Raw genomic sequence first — 12,835 nt, forward strand, 5'->3', positions numbered from 1 at the left:
CCCATTGGTTTACACTTTTGAATGATCCCTCCCTGCGTTATGTCCCACTCCAACATGGAAATACAGTATGTCACATTAAGGAAGCAAGATGCTCTCAAAATGTAGTTTTGTTGGTTGACTTTAAAGATGCTTCACCACTGAGCCACCACTTGCACTGGTTTGCAGGGAAGCTACCTCCAACCCATCGGTACTGTTTACAATGCATATGTCTATTGTATGAATAGAATTGTATAATTAACTTGGTAATTTGTCAGCAAAATATCTACATTCCCAATGGCTTAACCAAGCGAATTATGAAGACTGTTTGCATTGTGTATGTTTTTTTCTGTTATCCGTGCAACTTCAAGTTTTGGGTGGCACAATACAAACTTTAAAAATTATGGAGCCTGTTTTCCTTCTGTGTCCTACTTGCTCAGCACCTCACGGCTTGCCAGCTGTCTGATTAAGACATTGTCAGAGGAAGGTGTGAATGTGTAGTCACTTAGTGCTCATTGATCAAACAGATTAAGGACAAGCGCACACAATGATGTTCTCACCTTGGTGCTGCATCTCATTACCTGTCTGTCCTTGATGAAGCTCTTTGATATGTAGTTTGAGTCACTGTATTACATAACATGTCATTAATTGCTGAAGTTACGCAATGCTTTTTGTTTCCACCTTCAATGCTTGCAGTGCTTTGATGCGTTTTTTTTATTTCAGCCCTGACATTCATGAGCTGTGGTGGTTGCTATGAGTCTTATTTGTTTATTGTTTTGAGGAATCTTACACTAATAAACTAAAGGGAAGTAGTATACACTTTTGTCTATACTTCACCATGGTCATTATCATAGTATTGTGGCAATCTATTGTGGCGTCTTTATCCAGATAAGGGATTTGCTGTGCATGCATACTCTTTTTTCAGTACAGTCCTGGTTTGCATTCACACATTTCCAAACATTTATACCAGGCAGCTGCTCAGTACAACCACAGTCTTCTACTTTTTTGCTACTGATCAGCTCCGCTGAGCAAATTGGAGTCGAGTGCCTTGCTTAAGGGCACCTCAGCAGGAGGGACACGTTGGTGAGGGAGACGGGTGATACTCATTCACTTTCCTTGCCTAGATTTTTCCAGCCAGTCCCGGAATGTGAGAGAATGACATTCCAGTCACAAGCCCACTTCTCTAACCTCTAGGCATGCGCCGCCCCCTATTTTCCCTGAAGGGAGAAGGAATTTTGGTTTTGTTGAATGTACCACTTAAAGAACAAGCCTTGTCCATCTCAATCTTCATCCTTTTTATTATTTATTTACTAAGGTTATGTGGTCCGGACAATGGTGTCCTGGTACTTGTAGAATAAGTGATATAGATCAGCAGTCTCCATCAAGTCTGGCCTGCTTTGATCTCATCACCCCCTTACTGTCAGCCCACAGTCAGCCTGTCTCCCTCAGAATGACAGCCATAATAACTATCTCTGGATGGCCTTGTCTCAGATGGCTTTAGATAACACGCTTGCATAACGGTTAACTGCCTGAATTTATACCCTGGCTGTGCCTGACCCTCACCCTGCTCCCTCCAGGGTGCAGCTCAGTGCAGCCTGGCTGTTCCTGTTGGTGGCACAGTTTCCATGAAGCCCAGCTCTAATCCTCACATGTAATCTGGCAGCTCCAGCAGCACCCAATCCCAACCTGTCTGTACTCTGTTATATTGGAATGAAAATGAGTGACAGCAGAGAGCATGTGACACCGATAACAGGCGAGAGAAAATATCTACAGTCACGCTGATGGTCATCTTTGCCGTGTGTTTTTATATATACTATGGCATTGGTTAATATTAAATTAGGAAGACTGTCATTAAATTAAGAAAACTGTCATGCCCAGTATCCCCAGATAGATACTGTATTGACACTTTGTGTCAATACAGTAGGTCCATGTTTCTGATAAATCTCCTAAAAAATAAAATTGAAATGCTGTGCTAAAGCCTGTTGATTTTCAGTTACATTAGTTTTGAAGAAAGGAAAAAAAACAAGTTTGCTGCTAAACTCATTTTTCCTGCTAATTCAGCATCCATTTAGATTAGCATGGCAGAGCATGATGAGCCCTCCTCAGCATCAAAGGTACATGTGTGCATCATCAGTTAGCTACCTGCCTGAATTAGCTGCGGTTCCCCACTGAGAGTAGTGACAGACAGAGGGAGGAGAGAAGCCTGTCGGGAAGCATGAAATCCCTTTAACCAAGTCCTCTGTCACTCAGCAGCCGGTAGGGGGGCGCGGCACACAGAGCGCTACACTCACAGGTTAAGAGGCAGGGCCACCAACAGCTGCACGCTGTATCTGCTCTCCCAATGAAGATCAACATTATACAGCACATCCACAGTGGCAGCCATCACAGCTCACTGTATAACCTATGGACCTCAGTCAGCATATGCATCAACACCTCAGCATTCACCGTATTTACACTTGGCAGCACTAACTGCCGCAGACTAATAAAGTTAATACATGATGCACTTTTATCCCACTGCATCGTATTTTGTTCGGTTTATTACACTTTTACAGGTACAACACTTTTGCCACTTTCCTCTGTAGTGTGCCTAGTATATCATGCTTTGTGCTCCATAAAAGCAACGACACAACGAATTTCATCTCTTACCTCACTGGGACACGGTGCGTTATTGTTGTACCACACCACTCCCTTACTGCACATACCGCATGCCTCCCAGTGTGCAGGTGCTGCTCTGTTGTCTGCCTCTTTGCTACACTAGGTTAAAGTCTCAGTGATGTGAAATAGGATTTGTTATGAGAGAGATGGCTTGTTGTCCCCCTGATGTCGACATAATGTAACGTAATGGGATGGACTCAGAGCAGGATCTCATGCTTTCGTGAATTAAAAAGGTCATTCTAGTCCAAACATTTTTATGTTTCATCCATTTTCATTTTCTTTTAATACTCTCCAAATTGCTCAAGATTTTGGGGATTTTGCTGGTACAAAATCCTGTATTTGCCGTCCTGCGCTGGGACACGTTAACATCTGGATTTTATGCAAATGACAACATTGTATCATTTTTTTCTTGCCTACAGTAATTATACCATTTTTCCATCTAAGAAAATGTCTCTCAATGCTTCTGCCCTGCTTCAAAAAGACACTCTTGTCTTAGAATAATGGATTCCTTTGTGAGATAATAATATTAGGCAAATTAGCCCGGATATGAAGGAAAGTGCCAAGTCGGTTCATGACAATGCTCTGATCATCTCTTTTGTTGTTGCTTGTCTAAGTCTATAAATGAGGGATTGAATGGGAATAAATCTCATTAAGACATTATTTGAGAGCCATGCTGCTGTCCATCCAGCAGAAGTGCAGGATGTGTCGATGTAGATCATAAAAAACATGCTAGCAGAATATGAATGAAAGTTTCTTCTAAAACCATTATCGTCTACTTATAAGACTTCATGTGGTGGACATACTGTTCTTACTCAACTCTGTCTTGGCATAATATTAAACTCCATGGGGTCCTTCGTATCTGTGTAGTTGGGGATTAGAATATGTCCAGTCTCATACTCCCATGCATTCCTTATTCCGTCTCCCTTTCTACCCAACTTGGAAATACCATAAAGGACTTGCAGGAGTGATTCTCTGCCTGCTGCCTGAAATTATGAGGCAGTATTCAGGTTGAATCTCTCACAGTTGGCCTGCAGTGTGTTAGCTGAATTTCCTCCAGTGGCTGCTGATGCAGCTGCAGCCTATAAATAGGCCCACCCCAGACAGGCGGAGGGAGGAGGGCTTTGGTTAACCCCTGAGACCCAGTCCTAATCTGACCCCAATAATGGGAAGCATCATTAGAGAGTCATCTCAGCTGGCTGGCCAGGAAGGACACAGGCCACCCTCCGTCTGGCGAGATCTCTGCATTACCACATCTCAGGAGAGCCACAGGACCCTGTCTTGAGCACCTCCCGACTCACCTTATTGTTAGCTACCTGTCGTGGGCTCCTCTTTAGCCCACTAGCAATCCCCTCAGCCTGTACCCAGTGTCTGCCATGGTGCAGACAAGGGAGGGGTAGCTGACTCTCCACCACCCATGACTGTCTTTTTCATATCTCCAGATGGCGGAGTGTTGGAGAGGCTTTGGTGCCTCTGTGCCTCATATGCAGCGCATGGCCTGGATTCAACAAAGCAGTCGTAGCAAAGCTTTGCTTCCCCAACGGTGCTTTTCCGCAATCAAAGAGTGTTCATCTCCCTCTTGCCCTCCCTCTTGTACAGCCATTTTGGCACAGTTTCATTCCCTTTCTCCCTCACACTCTCTCCCTCTCACTTTTCTCTTCCTTCCTTAGTCTGTCATTTATACCACAAAGCAGTTCCCTCTGTGGGGAAAGGGAGACATCCACTGCTGTGTGGATTCTTCCAGACTTATTACACATGGGGATTCGGGTCAGTCTTAATTAAGAGGTGAAATCATTAAGGAGGGATAGATAAAGAGAGGGTGCCACAGAGGTGACCTGTCTGCGGCAGCAATCTCCTCTCCGATCCTTACAGCTTCCAGACAACCTGAATCTGACACCTGCATTATCCACCAGGTTCTTCAGGGGGAGGACAGGAGCAATTGTAATGCCTACTGGATTAGATGGACTGTGAAAAAAGAGAGGGTTAAAAAATGTCTCTAACGCACCTCAGTACTTTAGGGCCAGCAGAGCATTTTTGCATTGGTTTATGAAGCCTCGCATAACTCTAAAGTCAACTGTAATGTTTTTGGAGAGAGGAGAAAGTGAGTTTTCCTGCAGGGGATTTGTAACCCATTGCTAAAAGTAGTTGCACTTGCTCATCTGTATAAATAAGCACAGGCAGGTCTTTTTTTTTTTCCTATGCCAAAACAGCCTTGCCAGTTCTCTCCCCCTCCATGTACAGCAATTCAGATTTTCCTCACTGAAATGGAAATTGTGTTTGAAATGACTGAAATGTTTTGTTTTCAAAAAGAAAATGTTTACCAATTCTATGACTTTTGAATGCAGGATAGAAATGGAGTGACCATTAGTTTACAATATATTTCTCTTTTAAATTTATTACGCAAAATAATAAAATAAAAAACACATAAAAAAAAAAACAAAGAAAAATAAAAAAAACATGGAAGAGAAGTAATTGCTGACAAAGAGTAGCCCAAGTAAAAGGAGCTGTAAATCAACATCAGAGTATAGCCTATGATGGATCCAATGACTATAGAAAAGATGGACGTCGCAATGTGATTGACTTGAATCGACTTATGAATTACACCTTCATAGCCAGTTAATTTCACAGTACACGATAACTTACACCATACACCATAACTTTCAGTGTCATTATCATAAATTAATGATTGTTAACATGCAGTTACACCTAAGTTTATCTGAAAAATAAATCAACAGTAATTTACCCAAATTATGTAATACTTATTATCAACATACTGCACAAATGTAGCAAATAACCTGTAAATATATGCCTATATAATGTCTTAACATGGTTTCAGAATTAGTGCCTTCTGACGTTTCCACTCTTATGTTTCTTTACAAGTAAACCAGTAATTTGCCATGAATGTTTCCTTAACTTCATTTATTGCACGTTACTGTATCCTTAATATGAGCTTTGTGGTAAATTTCAGGTTAATAAGCCTGAATGTAAATTAGAGGACTGTAACTTGATATGTTACCTGTTGTTGCTATATCTAAAAAGCTACATCAGCAGTTGTATTTTGAAAACTGAAACTGAATTCCTCTACAATGACAGAAAAACTGACATGGCTACTAAGAGCAGGATGGGCAGAGTGGTGAGCAAGGTTACTGGGGTGAGTCAGGCTCAGCTCACAGACATGTACAGTATGGTCTTGGAAGATATGTGCCATCATACTGTCCTCACCATCCCCCACACTCCCACCTTCATGCCGGCGTTTCAGAGGTCCAACTCGGAGGTCTGAAGTGATGCAACTGCAATAGAGGCTCTGCAGTTATGTCACAAATCTCCTAGCAACCAATGCTGGTGCCATTATAGAGGTCCATTGGAGAATTGGCTGTGTGCAATTAATGTCTAAGTATATAACTACCAGGCTACAAGAACAGCAACATCTTGAAAAACACTGTTGTGGTGTGGGCGTATCAACTCAGTAAAGTAAAAGTGAGTAGTCGACAAGTTTAGAAAACATTTTTTTTTTTCAGCCAATGGAAAAATAGCACAGAAAATACCAGTACCGTTTCTAACTTCTGATTGGGTGGGCAGCCTACAGCCCGCCTCCAAAGTCGCCCACTGCCCACCCCCCCTTCTCGTCGTGTTCAGTAGGGGTGGGCAATACCGCAAAATTTGGTTTCGATCCGATACCAAGTAATACAGGGCCAGAATCGCCGATATCGATACCGATACTTTTTATTATTAAAAGCGGCTTATGTACTTTCATGTAGGGGAGAGCAGTGTGTCATGATTTATGAGGTGAATGCATCATCAATAGGCTAAATCTGAATACATTTTCATGACCACTAAATTATTTGCCAAAGGTTAGCAATCATTGTAAGGTGAGAAAAAAAAATTTGAATAAACAAAGTGCACACAATTATTTGTGGAGAACAATGAATGTTTTAAAACTTTCACAACTTTTATAAATAAGCAAAGTGCAAATAACCACACGACACAGAAGCAAAGAGTGCATGCATGCACTAAGATGTGTTCACGACAACGGAACGTTGTTTGCACAGACAGTTCTACTCTTTGATGAAATGGGTACAACGTAGAAGAGAGAAACTGAAACTGGTATCGATCCTATTGACGCTAGAATCGATCTTCAAAAACGAGACGTAGTATCTGTAGCATCGATATTTTGGGATCGATCCGCCCACCCCTAGTGTTCAGGCACAAACACACAGAGCTCTGAAGCAGACCCGTCCGCTGCACAGAGTGTGGCCGTATTCACACCAAATCAGGCGTTGCGGCACTTCCCACAGGGTTGTGCGGAGGTTTGGGCATGTTTATTTGTGCTTTAGAACGTAACCGCTGTGAAACAATTAGAAAATAACGTTTTATATCTCTGATTCACCGGCTTTCTTGCTACCACCACTCCCTCTCTTCATTCACTCTCTAGCTCGCTCCACCACCACTGCTCTCGTGTGTCTTCAGCATCATGTGAGAGTTCCTTCTCCACACTGTCACGAGTCCTAACCCCCTATCGTCGCACCATGTTACATGAAAGAAAGAGGAATTTGGTGATCTTGGCCCATGAGAAATCGATAACAAATACCTTAGACATGGGTGAATTTAGAATTTTTGCCAAGGGAAACATGAGACTGATGTTGTAGCTAGATAGATAGATAGATGGATGGATAGATAGATAGATAGATAGATAGATAGATAGATAGATAGATAGATAGATAGATAGATAAAAAGAAATGGATATATGACTGATATACTGTATGGATTTTCAGGTTGCTGTTGGATGTACCCAACAAAGTGAAAAAAAAGAGAAAAAAAAGTTTTATAAAATGTTGTTCTGATTTTGCCCTGTTGGATTATGTATGTGTGTATATATATACATATATATATATATATATATATATATATATAGTTACATTGATGTTTGAGTATAGGCTTGAGTTAGTTGATTTAGTTGTTTTCTTTGTCACTTTTCAGTTTGAGTTTGAATAAGACTACCTTCTATTTTTGTAAATCTTGGCTATGGTGAGAAGTCTCACTGGATTAGGTTTTAATTTTATTTGAGAACTAAACTCATCCAATGAAAATAAATGTTATAGAGTTGATTATGTTAAAATCTGGATGAAGGATTTTTTTTTATTTTAGGGTAAATCAATCGGCCCTCCACTGACTTAGCAGCAAACTTAGAAATGCTGCTTTACTACCTCCCAATTTCCCTGCTTCAAATAGTTCTTTATAAAATAGAATAGAATACTACTTTATTAATCCCCATGGGGAAATTAATCTTCTGCATTTAACCCATCCAAACACCCCATACACAAACACACAGCCATAAACTGGAGAGGCCTGAGGGCACGATGGCAGGAGCTTGCATCTGATCTTGACTCTGACAACCCTCCGGTTGCCAGCTGTCATTTTGCCAGATTTTTGTGCCATCTGGCCAGGGATTCGAACCGGCAACCTTCGGACTACTAGTCTGCTTCTCTAACCTCTGGGCTACCTACCGCCCAAGTTGCCCACCTATTATTTCTACCAGTCCACCCTAATATAGCAGGCTAAAACCGGCCCTGGTAGTCGATATGGTAGATTTGATTCCATATTTAGTAACTGTGTTTTCTGTGTAGCCCTACTCTCTATTTAAGAGCACTACAGCTTGTAGCTTGAGAGTCCGCTCTGTTAACCTAAACAAACAGATGTTTTCTGGCACTGCTAACTTGCTAACAGCAGGCTAATTTATCAAACCAAACTAATGTTAATGTTAATGTTAACATGTGACTTTTGCCACTACTAATGCAAGCTTCTACTCAATATGTTAGCTAGTGTGCAATTGTGTTACCAACAGTGATGGTTAGCTGACCATATGTTATGTTTAGCTATCAAGCTGACATCTAAACACAAAATCAGTTAGAAGCAAGGATCTATGTTGAAATTATTCAATACCGATCAAAAACAGCACAGAAATAAACTGTCTATTGAATTCTGTTGAAACATACAAGTTGACTGTTTAGTAATGCAGTCAGCTGTTCACACCCACTGTCGCCCAAGAGCTGAGGACCTCCAATATGGCTGCCAGAGGGTGCATAACGTCACTGCTATTGATTTGCTGATTTTGCATATGAAGTAGACGTTGCTAACATGCCATGCTTTCTGCCCCTTTTGCACATTAGCACCTTTTGCACTGTTCTGCTTTTACTGATCAGCGATGTGTTTTGTTGTCCTGAGCACTATCTCACGGTTTGATGTGGTTCTGTTTATTGTATTGTTTTTAAACCTGAACACAACCAAAAATTTCCCCTGGTGGGACAATACCAAATGTGAATGTCAAAACAATGTATAACATTCACACTGAAATTGATTTAGATTGAACAACTGCAAGCTTGTGGGCTGCTCAAAACAAACAAAGAAATAGATGAGCTGAATAAAAACAGATCTTTATGGTTCTTTGTCTGGCTTTAGTTGTTCAAACCCATTGGTAGCATATTATTTTGAGGCTGACAGAAACAGAAGCAGATATATTTTTTTTGAAGATTGTAAACAGGGATGGGGAAAATGCTTTTGAAGAGAGAAAGGACATTTGATATTAGTCTTAAGTGTTGTAAGTGCTTGCCCAGGCACTAGAGAGAGGGATGTAACAGGAAATGAACCTCTCAAATTTCATTGGAACTTTGTCTTTATAAATGTCTGCCTTATACTGTACTCATCGGTAACGTATATATCTCAGTGACATCTCATCATTTAGCCAGTAAAAATGCACAGCACACCCAGTTTTTCCATATCATTTAAAGTACACTCAAGGATGATATTCTGTTCAGCTCTGTAGAACACTTTTCACATAAAGTGTTGTACAGCAATGTCAGACAGAAATGCCTCTTGACTCCCTTTGGTCGAATTTCTAAAAGGTCCATTACTGTGACTACAGTCGTGGCGCAAGGCAGGGTGGTCGGAAAGTCCAATTTTCCTACACGGCTTTGCTTTTAGTGGCTGACCTTTCCCTGTTGCCTCTCCCTGTAAAGCTCGGAACGACGCCACATCGCTGCCCCGTGTCTACACCCCTGAATTGATATTAAAAGAGGAGCAGATGGCCATAATAATCTCAGGTCCTCGAGAAGGGTGCCAAAACTTTTCTTGGGAAAAGTGGTGTCACTCACAAAGTCTATAGTGAATGTGCTCAAGACGAGTGAATAGTTTGGAAACTCTTGTAAGCAATCATCTTGACCTTTAATATTTCATGCTGATGACAGAAGGTACTTCAGCAAAAATGAACCCAATCAAGTCTTGAAAAATTCCAAAAGTCACCCTCTTATTTGGTTACAGGTGACAAAGGTAATTCAGCCCAGAAATGCTACCTAGATGCATTTTATATTTCCACGCTCATGCTTTTAGTAGTTTCAGCATTGCCAACTCCCTGTGCAGCACCACTTAGCAAACGGAGCCTGAGGCAATCTGCTTTCTCTAGAGGCAAGAGGTTATATGAGTTACCCCACAGTCATTCACGGGGCACAGGGAATTTTTTGCTCAAATAAAGACAATTTAGTATTGTCTCTTCATGAGGTGGTGTGTACATTATGCAGGGGACGAATCGTAAAATGCGCTGACTTTATTTACCTCACTGAGGGGACTGGAATGGCCGACGGAACGATAGCATCTTCACTGGCAAAGGGAAGAAGGATCCCTGGCCCACCAACAATTTCCTTCTTCAAAGCAGCATTAGTGGCTCCATTAAAATCCTGTCACCCTTTTTCCTTTACGTCTGTCTGTGGCTTCTGAGGAGAGGAGAAATCACAGTCATTCAAATGCTAAGTGACTTCCTCTCTCCTGTGAATATTAGAAAGGAAAGAACTACTCCATCATTTGCCATTCCCACCAAAAAAAAAAAAAATCACACCAGTGTTTTGAATATCCTATCCCCCTACCTCTGCAGTATCTCGTCACAAGCCATTACCTCTGCAGAAAGCAGACTGCTAGACACATACAGAACACCGTGCTGTGTCAGTCTTCATTAAGACTTAACCATATACACGCACACATACCCGCAGCTGCCTAAGTGACTGTCTCACTGATCTGATCATGTCGGCAGTTTTCAGCCCCCCGCCTTCTGACGTATAGAAGAAAGGTGCTTATCATGGCTGTAAATGGATCATTCAAATAATTGTAGGCAGGAGTACCATCTTCGCCCCGGGCCAAGATGTTCTGCTATATTAGATAGGGGGACAACAAGGGAAGCTGTGGGAAAAAAGGTATGCCTCTCCTATCCATCATTAGTGAAATCATCGTATTAATGTTCTCCCTTTTTGCTTGACAGGTCACAGACGGAGGCACCATCAAGCAGAAAATTTTCACCTACGATGCTATGTTTAATACCAATTACTCTCACATGGAGGACTACCGCAGACGTGAAGACCTCGTGTACCAATCAACAGTGCGGTAAGCTTCAAAATCAATTAACATTAATTTAAAACACGACAACTTGTTTAAATCAGCTTGTATACCCACTCTACCTTGCCTCAGGAATGTAGCCTCCATTCAATTTGGGGCACTGGCGCATTGTGAAATATTAAACTCACTGCTTGCTCAAACAACCTCTTAATGTTGTGACAGGAAAAGCACTGAGATGGATGCTGCTCAATGCTACGCAACGTAGTTCCCAGCCATCTGCTGTTGATCAGACTAGGCGAGACCGGAATGACCGAGCGAAGGGGTCAGTGCATTATTGTCTTGGCCAGGAGCGCGTGAGGACAGGAGGCAGTGGCGAACTCTAATCAGCCACTCCACCGCTCAGGATAAAGAGTTCAGTGTTAAAGTCTTAGGCAACATCTGGCCAGGCCAATCCTTATTCCCACCACAGTGGCACATATATTCAAGGTAGCACCGCTCAACTCCGGCACATTATCTTGGAGAAGATGCCGTCTAGCTTCACTCCTCCCTCGCCCTCTGCCTCTCTGAACCCAGCATACAGAGCCCCGCTGTGTATGTATGCATTAGCAGGTTTCGCTGAGAGAAAGAGCCAGAGAGGGCAAGAGATAGAGGGAGTTGTAGTAGGAGGAATCATCTGGCTCTGTTTGGGTTGATTACATGTTTGAGGAGTCCTGGGGAATGTCTTCCTTTACCCCAGGCCTCCACAATACGGCTGGCAGCTGTTTCTGTCTGCCCATCTTCTCATTGCTTGCTCCCCCTGCTCTGGCTCTCCTCCTGCACATTTCCCTGCCTAAATGTTCAGCAACACAAAGGCCAAACATTGCACCCGTGACATCACTTAAAAATGGAATGCACCGCACTTTGCGTCCTTTTGTAATGATCCCCCCCTTTCATCTTTCTCTTTCATCTCTTCTTTGTCCTGCTCCTTTTCTTTGATTCAACTCATCCACATTCCTACCTCATAGTATTTTCTCCGTTTTTTTTCCCCTCTTTCTCTCTATTTTCTCATGTTGGTGTGGTTGCCCAGCTGAGGATGATGTATCCAGACAATCCTACCATCCCTTTGGGAGAGTAGGCATCATCGCAATGGAATGGGCTACACACTTACATGCACACAGACAGAGGAACACGAGTGTACACACAAACAGGAATATGACCCCCACACCCACCGACACACACAAACACACACATATACACACACGTGCACGCAGAGAGAGAGAGAGAGAGAGAGAGAGAGAGAGAGAGAGAGAGAGAGAGAGAGAGAGGAGAGGGAGAGGGAGAGAGACTCAAACACAGCATACTGAAGGGGGAGGATTTCAAATGAAGCAGCATGAGAAACAGTAGGATGCTACCTGCACTGACCTGTATCTGGCAGAGTGCTTAGCCTGTGTTAGTCAACCAGAGAGGAATGTGGACTCGTGCCCCAGTCACACCAGGTCCATTGGGATGAATTCTCCCTGACTGGTCATGGTCCTACCTCCATGGTGTAACACAGCAGCTCAACGCTACTAGGGAATGCGAAAGCTGAAATTTGACTTGGTATAATCTCCCATTTCCACCTGAGAATGGTAAATCATCTCTATAAAGCCTCAGCAATCTGACAAATCCACTTGTACGACCAAAAATGAAAGCTTCGATATTCTGAATCACTTAGAAAGTCAGAGCATTTTGTATAACTCCAGATATTTTTTTCTTTATTTATTTATTTTTTTTTTTAGAATACTTTTTTTCTCAGCAATATGTGATGATTGTGCTATAGCAGAGTGACACTAATGGAAGTGATTTTTCTCCC

At 42.2% G+C, this 12,835-nt stretch overlaps 1 protein-coding gene across 2 annotated transcripts in view; it reads left to right on the plus strand.

Annotated features, from left to right (window-relative positions):
- igsf21a (immunoglobin superfamily, member 21a) overlaps window positions 1-12,835 on the plus strand; it is a 185,470-nt gene that overhangs the window by 98,494 nt on the left and 74,141 nt on the right. For both annotated transcript variants that reach the window (XM_071921007.2, XM_071921008.2), the window contains exon 3: window positions 10,931-11,052. In XM_071921007.2, the coding sequence (XP_071777108.1) occupies window positions 10,931-11,052 (122 nt within the window). The remainder of the gene's footprint in view (window positions 1-10,930; window positions 11,053-12,835) is intronic.

Source organism: Centroberyx gerrardi, chromosome 5 (genome assembly GCF_048128805.1).
Source record: "Centroberyx gerrardi isolate f3 chromosome 5, fCenGer3.hap1.cur.20231027, whole genome shotgun sequence".
NCBI lineage: Eukaryota > Metazoa > Chordata > Actinopteri > Beryciformes > Berycidae > Centroberyx > Centroberyx gerrardi.